The 13,012-nt window shown below is 30.8% G+C and overlaps 1 protein-coding gene across 1 annotated transcript; it reads left to right on the top strand.

Moving 5' to 3' along the window:
* The first annotated feature begins 600 nt into the window (after window positions 1-600).
* Window positions 601-3,751, top strand: LOC113365949 (ATP synthase subunit alpha, mitochondrial-like). The gene is given in 10 exon segments (XM_026607493.1): window positions 601-748; window positions 1,077-1,313; window positions 1,442-1,638; window positions 1,714-1,857; window positions 1,979-2,040; window positions 2,043-2,126; window positions 2,334-2,531; window positions 2,651-2,937; window positions 3,096-3,358; window positions 3,427-3,751. Coding segments are annotated over 10 exon segments (1,653 nt in total). The 5' UTR covers window positions 601-682; the 3' UTR covers window positions 3,542-3,751.
* The last annotated feature ends 9,261 nt before the right edge of the window (window positions 3,752-13,012 follow it).

The following is a 13,012-nucleotide window of genomic DNA, read 5'->3' as shown; positions in this document are numbered from 1 at the left end:
GGCATAATAGACTATCTTCAGCAAGAGCTAACAGAGAACCGATAAAGCCTTTTGAAATACCATTTTTGCTAGAAGTATAGGTCAGAACCTAAAACAATACAGTATATATTTTAATTGTATTCATATACTTTAATTGTACAAGTTTATATCAACGAAACATACGTTTCAACTTTTTTTAATTTTTCGGGCAATATTCGATAATATAAAGCAACATGTTTTGCTACGTCAATATCCATTTTGTTGAAAAAAAATCTTTAATAGCCTACAACAAATAATCAATTAAATTACAATTATTGTGTATTCTACTTTTTATGTATTGTTTAGTCGGCAAATGTAGACAAATGTAGATCTCCTGAACTTGACATTTCATTCCACACATTCAATCATCAGCGCCATCTCGGAGCGAATTGTATAAATAAAAGTTATTTAATCTCGTTACTATAAAATTGACTTAAAAGATATTTATTATTAATGATTGATAATAAACTATATATGTTTTTTAACTAATTTATTTAAAAAAGGGATTGTTTCATTATTTATTTTATTTACTTATATTTTTTTAGAAGTATTATTTGAATTATACATACGGGTGCGAGAGTATAAAGCACATTGCATTTTGGGATAAGGTCTACGCTGGTTGCTGTCGATCACTTCATCAAGTTGAAATATAGGTTGGAACAAAATGTCTCTAATTTCTGCTAGATTTGCAGCTAATGTGGCAAGGAGATTGCCAAACACAACCTCACAGGTATTCTTAAGTAATTTTTGTGTTCTCAATATCTGTGATTAGCAAAAATATATTGTGTTCGGTTTTCTGTAGTGGCAAGTGTGCCGACGGCTATGTGAATTTTTCCTTTAATTGACCATAAATGTATCTCGAAATGTTTAAACAATCAATTACCATTATTTTTATTACACTTACGATCCTTAAAATAACTTTGATTTAACTTAAGTTATGCAATTTTATTATAAGTGGTTATGTAATACCTAGTACTACAAATGTCATTCATGCTGATATACTGATAAATGTTATGCAAAATGAGAAATTGGTATTCTATAGCTGGTAATTTTAATAGGTTGCTAAAATAGCTTGCCCAGCTGCAAACCTTGCAGCAAGGAAGATTCATGTATCATGCAGCCAACGAGCAGCCGAGCTCTCCTCTATCTTGGAGGAGCGCATTATGGGTTCAACACCTAAAGTTGATTTGGAAGAAACTGGTCGAGTTGTGAGCATTGGAGATGGTATTGCTCGTGTTTATGGTCTTAAAAACATCCAAGCCGATGAAATGGTGGAATTCTCCTCTGGATTAAAGGTTCAATACTTTGAAATTTTAATTTTAACTTTCATATTGCAAATAATATTTTTTCGAGTTTATTTTTGCTCGAATGCATGGTTTTATTTACAATTTAAATTTAATTCTGTTTTGAATTTACCTTTTAGGGTATGGCTTTGAATTTGGAACCAGATAATGTTGGTGTTGTCGTGTTTGGTAATGACAGACAAATCAAAGAAGGAGATATTGTAAAACGTACTGGAGCTATTGTAGATGTACCTGTAGGTGAAGAATTATTAGGCAGAGTAGTTGATGCTTTAGGAAATGCCATTGATGGCAAAGGTGCTTTACAAAGCAAAACCAGGTCAATTTAATGCTTTTTTATAGGAGCTTATGCATCATAAATTTAAAAGACAAATTAAAACATGATTATTTTTAGATTCCGTGTAGGAACTAAAGCTCCCGGTATCATTCCACGTGTCTCTGTACGCGAACCTATGCAAACTGGAATTAAAGCTGTTGATTCTCTTGTACCCATTGGTCGTGGTCAGCGTGAGTTGATTATTGGTGACAGACAAACAGGGTAAATTCCACACATATTTCCATAATCAAAGTTAAAATGTATATCATTCCCACAATGAATACAAGCTCACATATTAGATAATTAAAACTAAACATAATATATAATATATTTTATTTTTTAGAAAAACTGCTTTAGCTATTGATACCATTATTAATCAAAAGAGATTCAATGATGCTCAAGATGAAAAAAAAAATTATACTGTATTTATGTTGCTATTGGTCAAAAGAGATCCACTGTGGCACAAATTGTCAAGAGGTTAACAGATGCCGGTGAGTTTATTTAAGCATTTCTCATAAAAAGAAATCTACTTTTTCTTCTACATATAACATTACACAGAATTAGGTAATATATTTATATTAAAGGAATCCAAAGAATAACTGACCTCCTATTACAATTATTTTAGATAATTGTAATGCATTCTCACTTCTAAAATTTATGTTATGGATATTTTAATTAATGTATACTATGCAATTTAGGTGCTATGAAGTACACCATCATTGTATCAGCCACTGCTTCTGATGCTGCCCCTCTTCAATATCTTGCTCCATACTCTGGATGTGCTATGGGTGAATTCTTCCGTGACAATGGAAAACATGCTTTGATCATCTATGATGATTTATCTAAACAAGCTGTTGCTTATCGTCAAATGTCTCTATTGTTACGTCGTCCACCAGGTTAATATTTTTTAATCATTTAATAAAGTGTGTTGTGCATTAGTAGCTGCTTTGGCCTTTGGCTTCTAAAGAATTCTAATTTACTTTTTAGTTTAAAAGTACAACTCATTATTTTCCAGGTCGTGAGGCTTATCCAGGTGATGTCTTCTACCTTCACTCACGTCTACTTGAACGTGCCGCTAAAATGTCTGAAGCTCATGGAGGTGGCTCTTTGACTGCTTTGCCAGTTATTGAAACACAAGCTGGTGACGTATCAGCTTATATTCCAACTAATGTCATTTCCATTACTGATGGTCAAATCTTCTTGGAAACTGAATTGTTCTACAAGGGTATTCGACCAGCCATCAATGTAGGTTTATCTGTATCTCGTGTAGGTTCTGCTGCACAAACCAAAGCCATGAAACAGGTATGCTTATTTCTGTTCTAGTTTTTTGTTTCGGTAAATTTTCAAAAATATGTATCAAAACATAAAAAATTTCAATAAATCACTTCATATTTTAATAAAGTGGTATATCTTCATGCACTGAAGCTTTGAATAAAATCTGATAATAAACAATTATTTAGGTTGCCGGTTCCATGAAACTGGAATTAGCTCAATATCGTGAGGTGGCTGCTTTTGCCCAATTCGGCTCAGATCTTGATGCAGCCACACAACAATTGTTAAACAGAGGTGTTCGTTTGACTGAATTATTGAAGCAAGGACAATATGTCCCAATGGCTATTGAAGAACAAGTTGCAATTATCTACTGTGGTGTCCGAGGACACTTGGACAAAATGGACCCAACCAAGATCACAGCATTTGAAAAGGAATTTAACGCTCACATCAAGTAAGTATAAGTTTTATGTTAATCTATTAATTAAAGATACTAGATTTCACATTAATGATATTTTTCAGAGCCAACCATTCATCCCTTTTGCAAACCATTGCCAAGGAAGGAACGATTAGTGAAGCATCTGATGCCCAATTAAAGAAAATTGTAGCTGACTTTTTAGCTACTTTTAATGCATAATTTAATAAAATAAGTGAGTATTGGATTAGAAATACGTTATCCAAAATGAAAATGTAAGTTGCATAATTTCATGTATTATTAAATAAGTAACACTGTCTTTTTGACAAATTTTAAACTGTACTGCATTTTATAATTAAAAGTATGAAATCCATGCTACTTATTTTGGTTTTTATGTGATAAAATCAGATGAAATAAATAACATAACTTGTCTTTTATTGTATTTCTTTCTGTATACATTCTAAAATGGTTGTTGATACATGTATCTACATCTAAGTAATAAATCGTTTTTTATTTCTTGTGTTATAAAGTAATAATTAAATGTATTTCAGATATTATATCGAAACAAACTTTTCTCTGTTGATTTTATTGTAATAAAACAAAAGCACATTCATAATACATTTTACATAAAAAATGCTTGTGTAGATCATACACACAAACACTGAAATTCAAGTCATATATTTTAAGAATGTAATTCAATGAATAAATTAAATTACATACTGTCTTAAAAAGTTAAATGACTTTCTCAAATCTATAAATATCAATAAAAATTATGGTGTAGCAACTTTTGAAAATTTGAAATTTTGATCCAGCCCTTTATTGTCAAAAACCTGCAAAACTTTAGGATGTGTTATGTTAAGACCATGATTTCTATCAAAAAAATTGATCAAAACCATAAAAAAAAATTTTTCAATGGTCTATTGCGTAGAAATGGCACCTTCTCAGAAATCAGTTCAGGATTTTTGTTTAAAACGTGGAAGATAAATATTACATCTAATATTCAATATATTTTAACTAATGCATTTCATCTAATAATAATTGCTTTTCATCAACATTAAAATAATTATACTTGTGACAAGATAAAATATTAATACTACACCATTACAATTTATATTTTATCAACAAATCTATCAACTAAAATATATTATAAAATATATATATATATATATATACATATATGATATTCAGTTTTCAGGGCAATACATCAATTAAAAAATTTGTATGACTTTAAAACATTTTTATTTTTTCCATACGTTTCGACACATAGTTTTGTGTCATCTTCAGTGGACTATGTAATTGTAATAATCCTAATTATTTCCTAATTATATAATTATGTAATAATCCTAATTATTTCCTAATTATATAATTATATAATTAGGAAATAATTAGGATTATTACAATTACATAGTCCACTGAAGATGACACAAAACTATGTGTCGAAACGTATGGAAAAAATAAAAATGTTTTAAAGTCATACAAATTTTTTAATTGATGTATTGCCCTGAAAACTGAATATCAAATATTTCAACATCAAAATTATATATAAAAATTAAATATATATATATATATATATATATATATATATATAGATATATATATATTTCATAAATATTATTCTAAATAAAAACAATTTCTATATCTGTATGACTTTTTAAAATGATTGAAGTTAGTGAAAAATGTGGGTGTTTAAATATTAACATACCATGGAGTAATAATGTTTTCATCTGTTATATTTAACTCAAACTAAACATACATATTTATGATTCTGATTATATATATATATATATATATATATATATATATATATATATATATATATATATAATGTAGCCTGAACAAACGCAGGTCCATCAATTGAATTACTCTTCAGCGTTAATCGGGGAGGTACAAGAATTTCTATTGCCATTTAACATCTCCCTGTTCAAATAAAATTTTCCATTTAGAAACTCATTTTTAACTATATTTTCCAATTAAAATTGAGTATCCCTGTATATTTTCAGTATATCTTGCAGACATAAGGAAAGAATCCTAAATGATGGTGTATATAAAGAGAAAAAATACTTCTTTTGCAGCATATTGTTATCAATCTTCATTTATGAAAATGTGTTTGATGCTTTGTAGGGACTCTTTCTGATGAGGTTTTTTAGTGAACAAGAACTTATGAATTCTTGTGGTTCGTAAGGCGATTGCATGCAGCGCCTCTATGCAAAATCGTTCCGAGTTCGATGGGAACTACGTAGTGACTACCGGGTTCATATGGTTCTGTGTTAGATGTCGCCACCGACCTATAAGTCAAACGTTTGACATTTCTTCGACGACCAGTGAATAATGGCCTATTGTATGGAAATTAAATATATAAATTTATATACCGATTTAAACATAATTATATGTGTTTTTGCTGCTTTAGTTTAAGTGGAAACTGGATATATTAATGTTTATATCGATTTATACTCCATTAGATGTGATATATATTATATTATATATTATATATTAAAGCGATATATAAATGTATATATTGATATTCCATCCAAATCGAGACCATAATTATATATTTAATGGCGTATAAAGCGATATATAAATGTATATACTGATATTCCTTCTAAATCGAGACCATAATTATATATCTAATGGCGTATAAAGCGATATATAAATGTATATATTGATATTCCTTCCAAATCGAGACCATAATTATATATCTAATAGCGTATAAAGCGATATATAAATGTATATATTGATATTCCATCCAAATCGAGACCATAATTATATATCTAATGGCGTATAAAGCGATATATAAATGTATATATTGATATTCCATCCAAATCGAGACCATAATTATATATCTAATGGCGTATAAAGCGATATATAAATGTATATATTGATATTCCATCCAAATCGAGACCATAATTATATATCTAATGGCGTATAAAGCGATATATAAATGTATATATTGATATTCCACCCAAATCGAGACCATAATTATATATCTAATGGCGTATAAAGCGATATATAAATGTATATATTGATATTCCATCCAAATCGAGACCATAATTATATATCTAATGGCGTATAAAACGATATATAAATGTATATATTGATATTCCATCCAAATCGAGACCATAATTATATATCTAATGGCGTATAAAGCGATATATAAATGTATATATTGATATTCCATCCAAATCGAGACCATAATTATATATCTAATGGCGTATAAAGCGATATATAAATGTATATATTGATATTCCTTCTAAATCGAGACCATAATTATATATCTAATGGCGTATAAAGCGATATATAAATGTATATATTGATATTCCTTCTAAATCGAGACCATAATTATATATCTAATGGCGTATAAAGCGATATATAAATGTATATATTGATATTCCTTCCAAATCGAGACCATAATTATATATCTAATGGCGTATAAAGCGATATATAAATGTATATATTGATATTCCATCCAAATCAAAACCATAATTATATATCTAATGGCGTATAAAGCGATATATATATGTGTATATTGATATTCCTTCTAAATCGAGACCATAATTATATATCTAATGGCGTATAAAGCGATATATAAATGTATATATGGATATTCCTTCTAAATCGAGACCATAATTATATATCTAATGGCGTATAAAGCGATATATAAATGTATATATTGATATTCCTTCTAAATCGAGACCATAATTATATATATAATGGCGCATAAAGCAATATATAAATGTATATATTGATATTCCTTCTAAATCGAGACCATAATTATATATCTAATGGCGTATAAAGCGATATATAAATGTATATATTGATATTCCTTCTAAATCGAGACCATAATTATATATCTAATGGCGTATAAAGCGATATATAAATGTATATATTGATATTCCTTCTAAATCGAGACCATAATTATATATCTAATGGCGTATAAAGCGATATATAAATGTATATATTGATATTCCTTCTAAATCGAGACCATAATTATATATCTAATGGCGTATAAAGCGATATATAAATGTATATATTGATATTCCTTCTAAATCGAGACCATAATTATATATCTAATGGCGTATAAAGCGATATATAAATGCATATATTGATATTCCTTTTAAATCGAGACCATAATTATATATCTAATGGCGTATAAAGCGATATATAAATGTATATATTGATATTCCTTCCAAATCGAGACCATAATTATATATCTAATGGCGTATAAAGCGATATATAAATGTATATATTGATATTCGATCCAAATCGAAACCATAATTATATATCTAATGGCGTATAAAGCGATATATAAATGTATATATTGATGTTTCTCTTAAGCCGGGACCATAATTATATATACTAGTGTATAAAGTAGTCCAATAGGAATCCACTAAGATTCATGTGGTTCTAAGGGGATTGCATGCAGCGCCTCTATGCAAAATCGTTCCCAATTCGTGAGGAACTACGTAGTGACTACCGGGTTCATATGGTTCTGTGTTAGATGACGCCACCGACTCCATACGTCAAACGTTTGACAGTTCTTATACTACATGTTCATGGGAATGTAAATTCATAAAGATAAAGGCAATATTACTATATTGTCTAGGGATAATGGTCTATTGTTGGAAATTAGACATATAAATGTATATTCTTATAAAAGAAACATGAACATTTTGACTAGAAGGTCACAACTTTCAGCAAGTTTTATGGCATGTGGGATTCATTTTATTCAAATAAAAACTTAAATATTCAAACTACGATTCTCGTTATATTTTTCAATAAATTAAAAAATTCACTCTGGTATAAACATCATTTTAGTCATATAAAATCATTAATATTCTATGAATAAATTAAGTTTAAAAATACTAAGAAATTCTTATAGTTTATTTTACAAAACCAAGTTTGTATAAAAGTACTTTTTGCTTACAACAACCCAAGAAAATATTTAATATATGAATTTGTATAGTTTGCGGGAAACAAAAACAAACAGTAAATGGTGCAGAAAGCAATTCAAGTGAATGTAGATAATTCAGTTGAACTGTTTACTATAAGTAATTCAACTCTTTATTGAATCAGCTTTACATTCACAATCAGTTTCATAATGAAAAATTCATACTGATTATCGAATAATGCATTCTGAAGGTATACAAAAGCGTCATTTAGTTTCAATTATTTGTCAATGAAATGATAATTGATGTTGATGCGCTTTGACTAATATATAGCTTTACAATAACCATTTATTTCAAATATTTAATTAATAGACATCAACATTGTGTATATTTAATATAAAGGTCTAGCTAATTATTTAATTAATGTTGCAGTTGATATTACATTTTGAAATTTATGATTACAATTAAATTTTGTCCGTTGTAGAAGATTCTGAGAGTCCAGAGCAACAAGCCTATTCAGATTTCCTGACTCCTGGAATTTAACAATGGACCACCTCCTATTTTTGAAATACCTTGAGGACTTTTGGATCTCTCATGGTTTCACACAGGCCCCATTGCCACCTTTTTCTCTACCTAGTTTAGGCAAACAAACCAAGGTTTGATAAAGTTTATGTGAAACAATCTGTCGACAGCTTGTAGAGGCAACAAACTGCAAGAAAGGATGAATAAGATTAAGCATCTTAGAATTAATATTATAATGATGTACAAAGAGAGTTGGAGCAAAACAAAGACCCTTTGTTTCATGGAGAATAGTGTGACGAGAGTGAAAATGTTCAAAGACTTGTTTTAGTTGTATTTTATTCTGTCTTTTTAGACCAGCAAAGTATTTCTTGAATTACCAATAATAGAATTTTTTCTGAGTTATTTAAAACATTTTACTATACAACTTATGACGTTTAATTGCATTAATATATCAATATTTTTAAGATGAACAAAATTTTTAAAGTGTACCTACAATTGTAATTGTAACTCAAACTTTCAGCGTGTGTGATTTAACAAATAAGTTTTTACTAATTCTTTCTAGATTTACTTATTGTTATAATTGTTTATTTAGTACTTAACTTAAATTTTCATATTTATATTACTTACTTACAAAATTTGCTATTGATTAAAAAATATTTTCATCAAAACAGTGAATGATCATTGCATTCAAATTACAAATAAAATATTATATATATTTAAGAATATGTATTTAATAGATATTTTAACAATTGCACAGTTAGTGCATTTGACGCTTGACAATAAAGAGAAATTTTATTTCTCAGGCGTACCTCATTACAAATTATGTATTATGTAATTTTAAAGTTATTGAAAAAATAATGTACAGAAATATGATAATATGATCAAAATGAAAATGATAACAATAAATGAGTGGAATATATAACAGAATATTAAAAATGATAAAAAATTTTGAAAGTTTCGGAAAGTTTTAAGAAAAAGTTAATGACAAAATTGAATTAATTACCTGTATGGTTGAATATACGTTAGCACTTTTTTACTAAAAAAGATTCTCAGTAACAAGCACACGTGTGCCACTTGAAGACGGTAAGGATGTAAATACTTAAATTATTGATCTTAAATGGAAGACCATAAATTTTTTTACAAAATTTTTTGGACCAAAACTTTTTTTCCAAAAATTTTTTCCCGAAATTTTTTTGACCAAAAATTTTTTTTTCCAAAATTTTTTTGACCAAAAATTTTTTTGATCAAAAATTCTTTTCCCAAAAAATTTTTTTCCCATAAATTGTTTTTTTCCAAAATTTTTTTGCCCAAAATTTTTTTTTCCAAAATTTTTTTGACCAAAAATTTTTTTTTTCCAAAATTTTTTTGATCAAAAATTCTTTTCCCCAAAAATTTTTTTCCCATAAATTGTTTTTTTCCAAATTTTTTTTGCCCAAAATTTTTTTGACCAAAAATTTTTTTTTTCCAAAATTTTTTGACCAATTTTTTTTTTCCAAAATTTTTTTGACCAAAAATTTTTTTCTCAAAATTTTTTTCACAAAATTTTTTCGCATTATCAGGACTTCGCTTCGGATTATCGGAATATCGGATTATCGGAATGATATTGGAATATCTGGACTTCCGATTATCCGGACTTCCAATCATCCGGACATCCGATAATCCGGACATTCGATTTTCTGGACTTTCGATTATCCGGACCATCAATTTTCGGGATTTGCGATTATCCGTACTTTCGATTATTTGGACTTTCAATTATCCGGACCTCCGATTGCACAGCTAAAAAGCGAAATTCAGCAGTGTACGATTAACATTGTGGTATTTAGTTATTGTTGAAAAACACAGTTAATATTTAGATATAACAAACTATCATATGGCCAAAAAAAAGTTGCATAGTCATGGCCTGTGTTGGCGTTGTTGGTAGAGTTATGGCTTCGTATCAACAGGGTACCGAGTTCGAATCTTACCTCCAGCTATTAAACGGAAATCAGCAGTGAGCCTAACGTTGTGGTATTTATTTATTGTTGAATAACACAAAGTTAATATTTAGATATAACAAACTAACAAGTTATGAGGCCGAAAAAAAGCATAATCTATGCGGCCTGTGTTGGCGTAATTGGTAGCACGATGGCTTCATACCCACAGGGTACCGAGTTCGAATCTTACCTCCAGCTGTTAAACGAAATATCACGTTGTGGTATTTATTTATTGTTGAATAACACAAAGTTAATATTTAGATATAACAGACTAACAAGTTATGAGGCAGAAAAAAGCATAATCCGTGTGGCTCGCGGTGGCGTAATTGGTAGCACGATGGCTTCATACCCACAGGGTACCGAGTTCGAATCTTACCTCCAGCTGTTAAACAAAATATCACGTTGTGGTATTTATTTACTGTTGAATAACACAAAGTTATTATTCAGATATAACAAACTAACAAGTTATGAGGCCGAAAAAAGCATAATCCGTGTGGCCTGCGTTGGCGTAATTGGTAGCGCGATGGCTTCATACCCACAGGGTACCGAGTTCGAATCTTACCTCCAGCTGTTAAACGAAATATCACGTTGTGGTATTTATTTATTGTTGAATAACACAAAGTTAATATTTAGATATAACAAACTAACAAGTTATGAGGCCGAAAAAAGCATAATCCGTGTGGCTCGCGGTGGCGTAATTGGTAGCACGATGGCTTCATACCCACAGGGTACCGAGTTCGATTCATACCTCCGGACACAAAATTGTCGACGAGGCATGCGCGGAATCACATCCGCTCGAATTTAGGACACCAGGTATGTTTCCGATAATCCGGACTTCCGATAATCCGGACCTTTGATGATGCGGACTTCCTACAATCCGGACTTCCGATAATCCTGACTTCCGATAATCCGGATTTACGATAATCTGGACTTCCGATAATCCGGACCTTTGATGTTGCGGACCTCCGATTATCCGGACTTTCGATAATCCGGATTTCCGATAATCTGGACTTCCGATAATCCGGACCTTTGATGTTCCGGACTTCCGATAATCCGGACCTCTGATGTTGCGGACTTCCGATAATCTGGACTTCCGATAATCCGGACCTTTGATGTTGCGGACCTCCGATTATCCGGACTTCCGATAATCCGGACCTTTGATGTTCCGGACTTCCGATAATCCGGACCTTTGATGTTGCGGACCTTCGATAATCCGGACCTTTGATGTTGCGGACTTCCGATAATCTGGACTTCCGATAATCCGGACCTTTGATGTTCCGGACTTCCGATAATCCGGACTTCCGATAATCCGGACTTCCGATTATCCGGTTACATAGCAACGGTTGCTAGGCCGTTGCGTAATTTTTGGTCGAAAAAATTAGCGGTTAACGGTTGCTAGGCAACGGTTGTGAACATTTTTTTTAATATAAAAAAAAATGTTCCGTTGCCTAGCAACCGTTAACCGCTAATTTAGAACCGCGAAAAAATTAGCGGTTAACGGTTGCTAGGCAACGGCTGCGAACATTTTTTTTAATTTAAAAAAAAATGTTTCGTTGCCTAGCAACCGTTAACCGCTAATTTAGAACCACGAAAAAATTAGCGGTTAACGGTTGCTAGGCAACGGAACATTTTTTTTTCAATTAAAAAAAATGTTCGCAACCGTTGCCTAGCAACCGTTAACCGCTAATTTTTTCGCGGTTCTAAATTAGCGGTTAACGGTTGCTAGGCAACGGAACATTTTTTAAATTAAAAAAAATGTTCGCAACCGTTGCCTAGCAACCGTTAACCGCTAATTTTTTCGCGGTTCTAAATTAGCGGTTAACGGTTGCTAGGCAACGGAACATTTTTTTTAAATTAAAAAAAATGTTCGCAACCGTTGCCTAGCAACCGTTAACCGCTAATTTTTTCGCGGTTCTAAATTAGCGGTTAACGGTTGCTAGGCAACGGAACATTTTTTTTTTAAATTAAAAAAAATGTTCACAACCGTTGCCTAGCAACCGTTAACCGCTAATTTTTTCGACCAAAAATTACGCAACGGCCTAGCAACCGTTGCTATGTAACCGGATAATCGGAAGTCCGGATTATCAGAAGTCCGGAACATCAAAGGTCCGGATTATCGGAAGTCCAGATTATCGGAAGTCCGGATTATCGGAAGTCCGCAACATCAAAGGTCCGGATTATCGAAGGTCCGCAACATCAAAGGTCCGGATTATCGGAAGTCCGGAACATCAAAGGTCCGGATTATCGGAAGTCCGGATAATCGGAGGTCCGCAACATCAAAGGTCCGGATTATCGGAAGTCCAGATTATCGGAAG

This window comes from Ctenocephalides felis, unplaced genomic scaffold, assembly GCF_003426905.1.
Source record: "Ctenocephalides felis isolate EL2017-DRISC unplaced genomic scaffold, ASM342690v1 CF-g0.4_SCAFFOLD_01170, whole genome shotgun sequence".
Lineage (NCBI taxonomy): Eukaryota > Metazoa > Arthropoda > Insecta > Siphonaptera > Pulicidae > Ctenocephalides > Ctenocephalides felis.
This window is presented reverse-complemented; position numbering and strand designations above follow the sequence as displayed.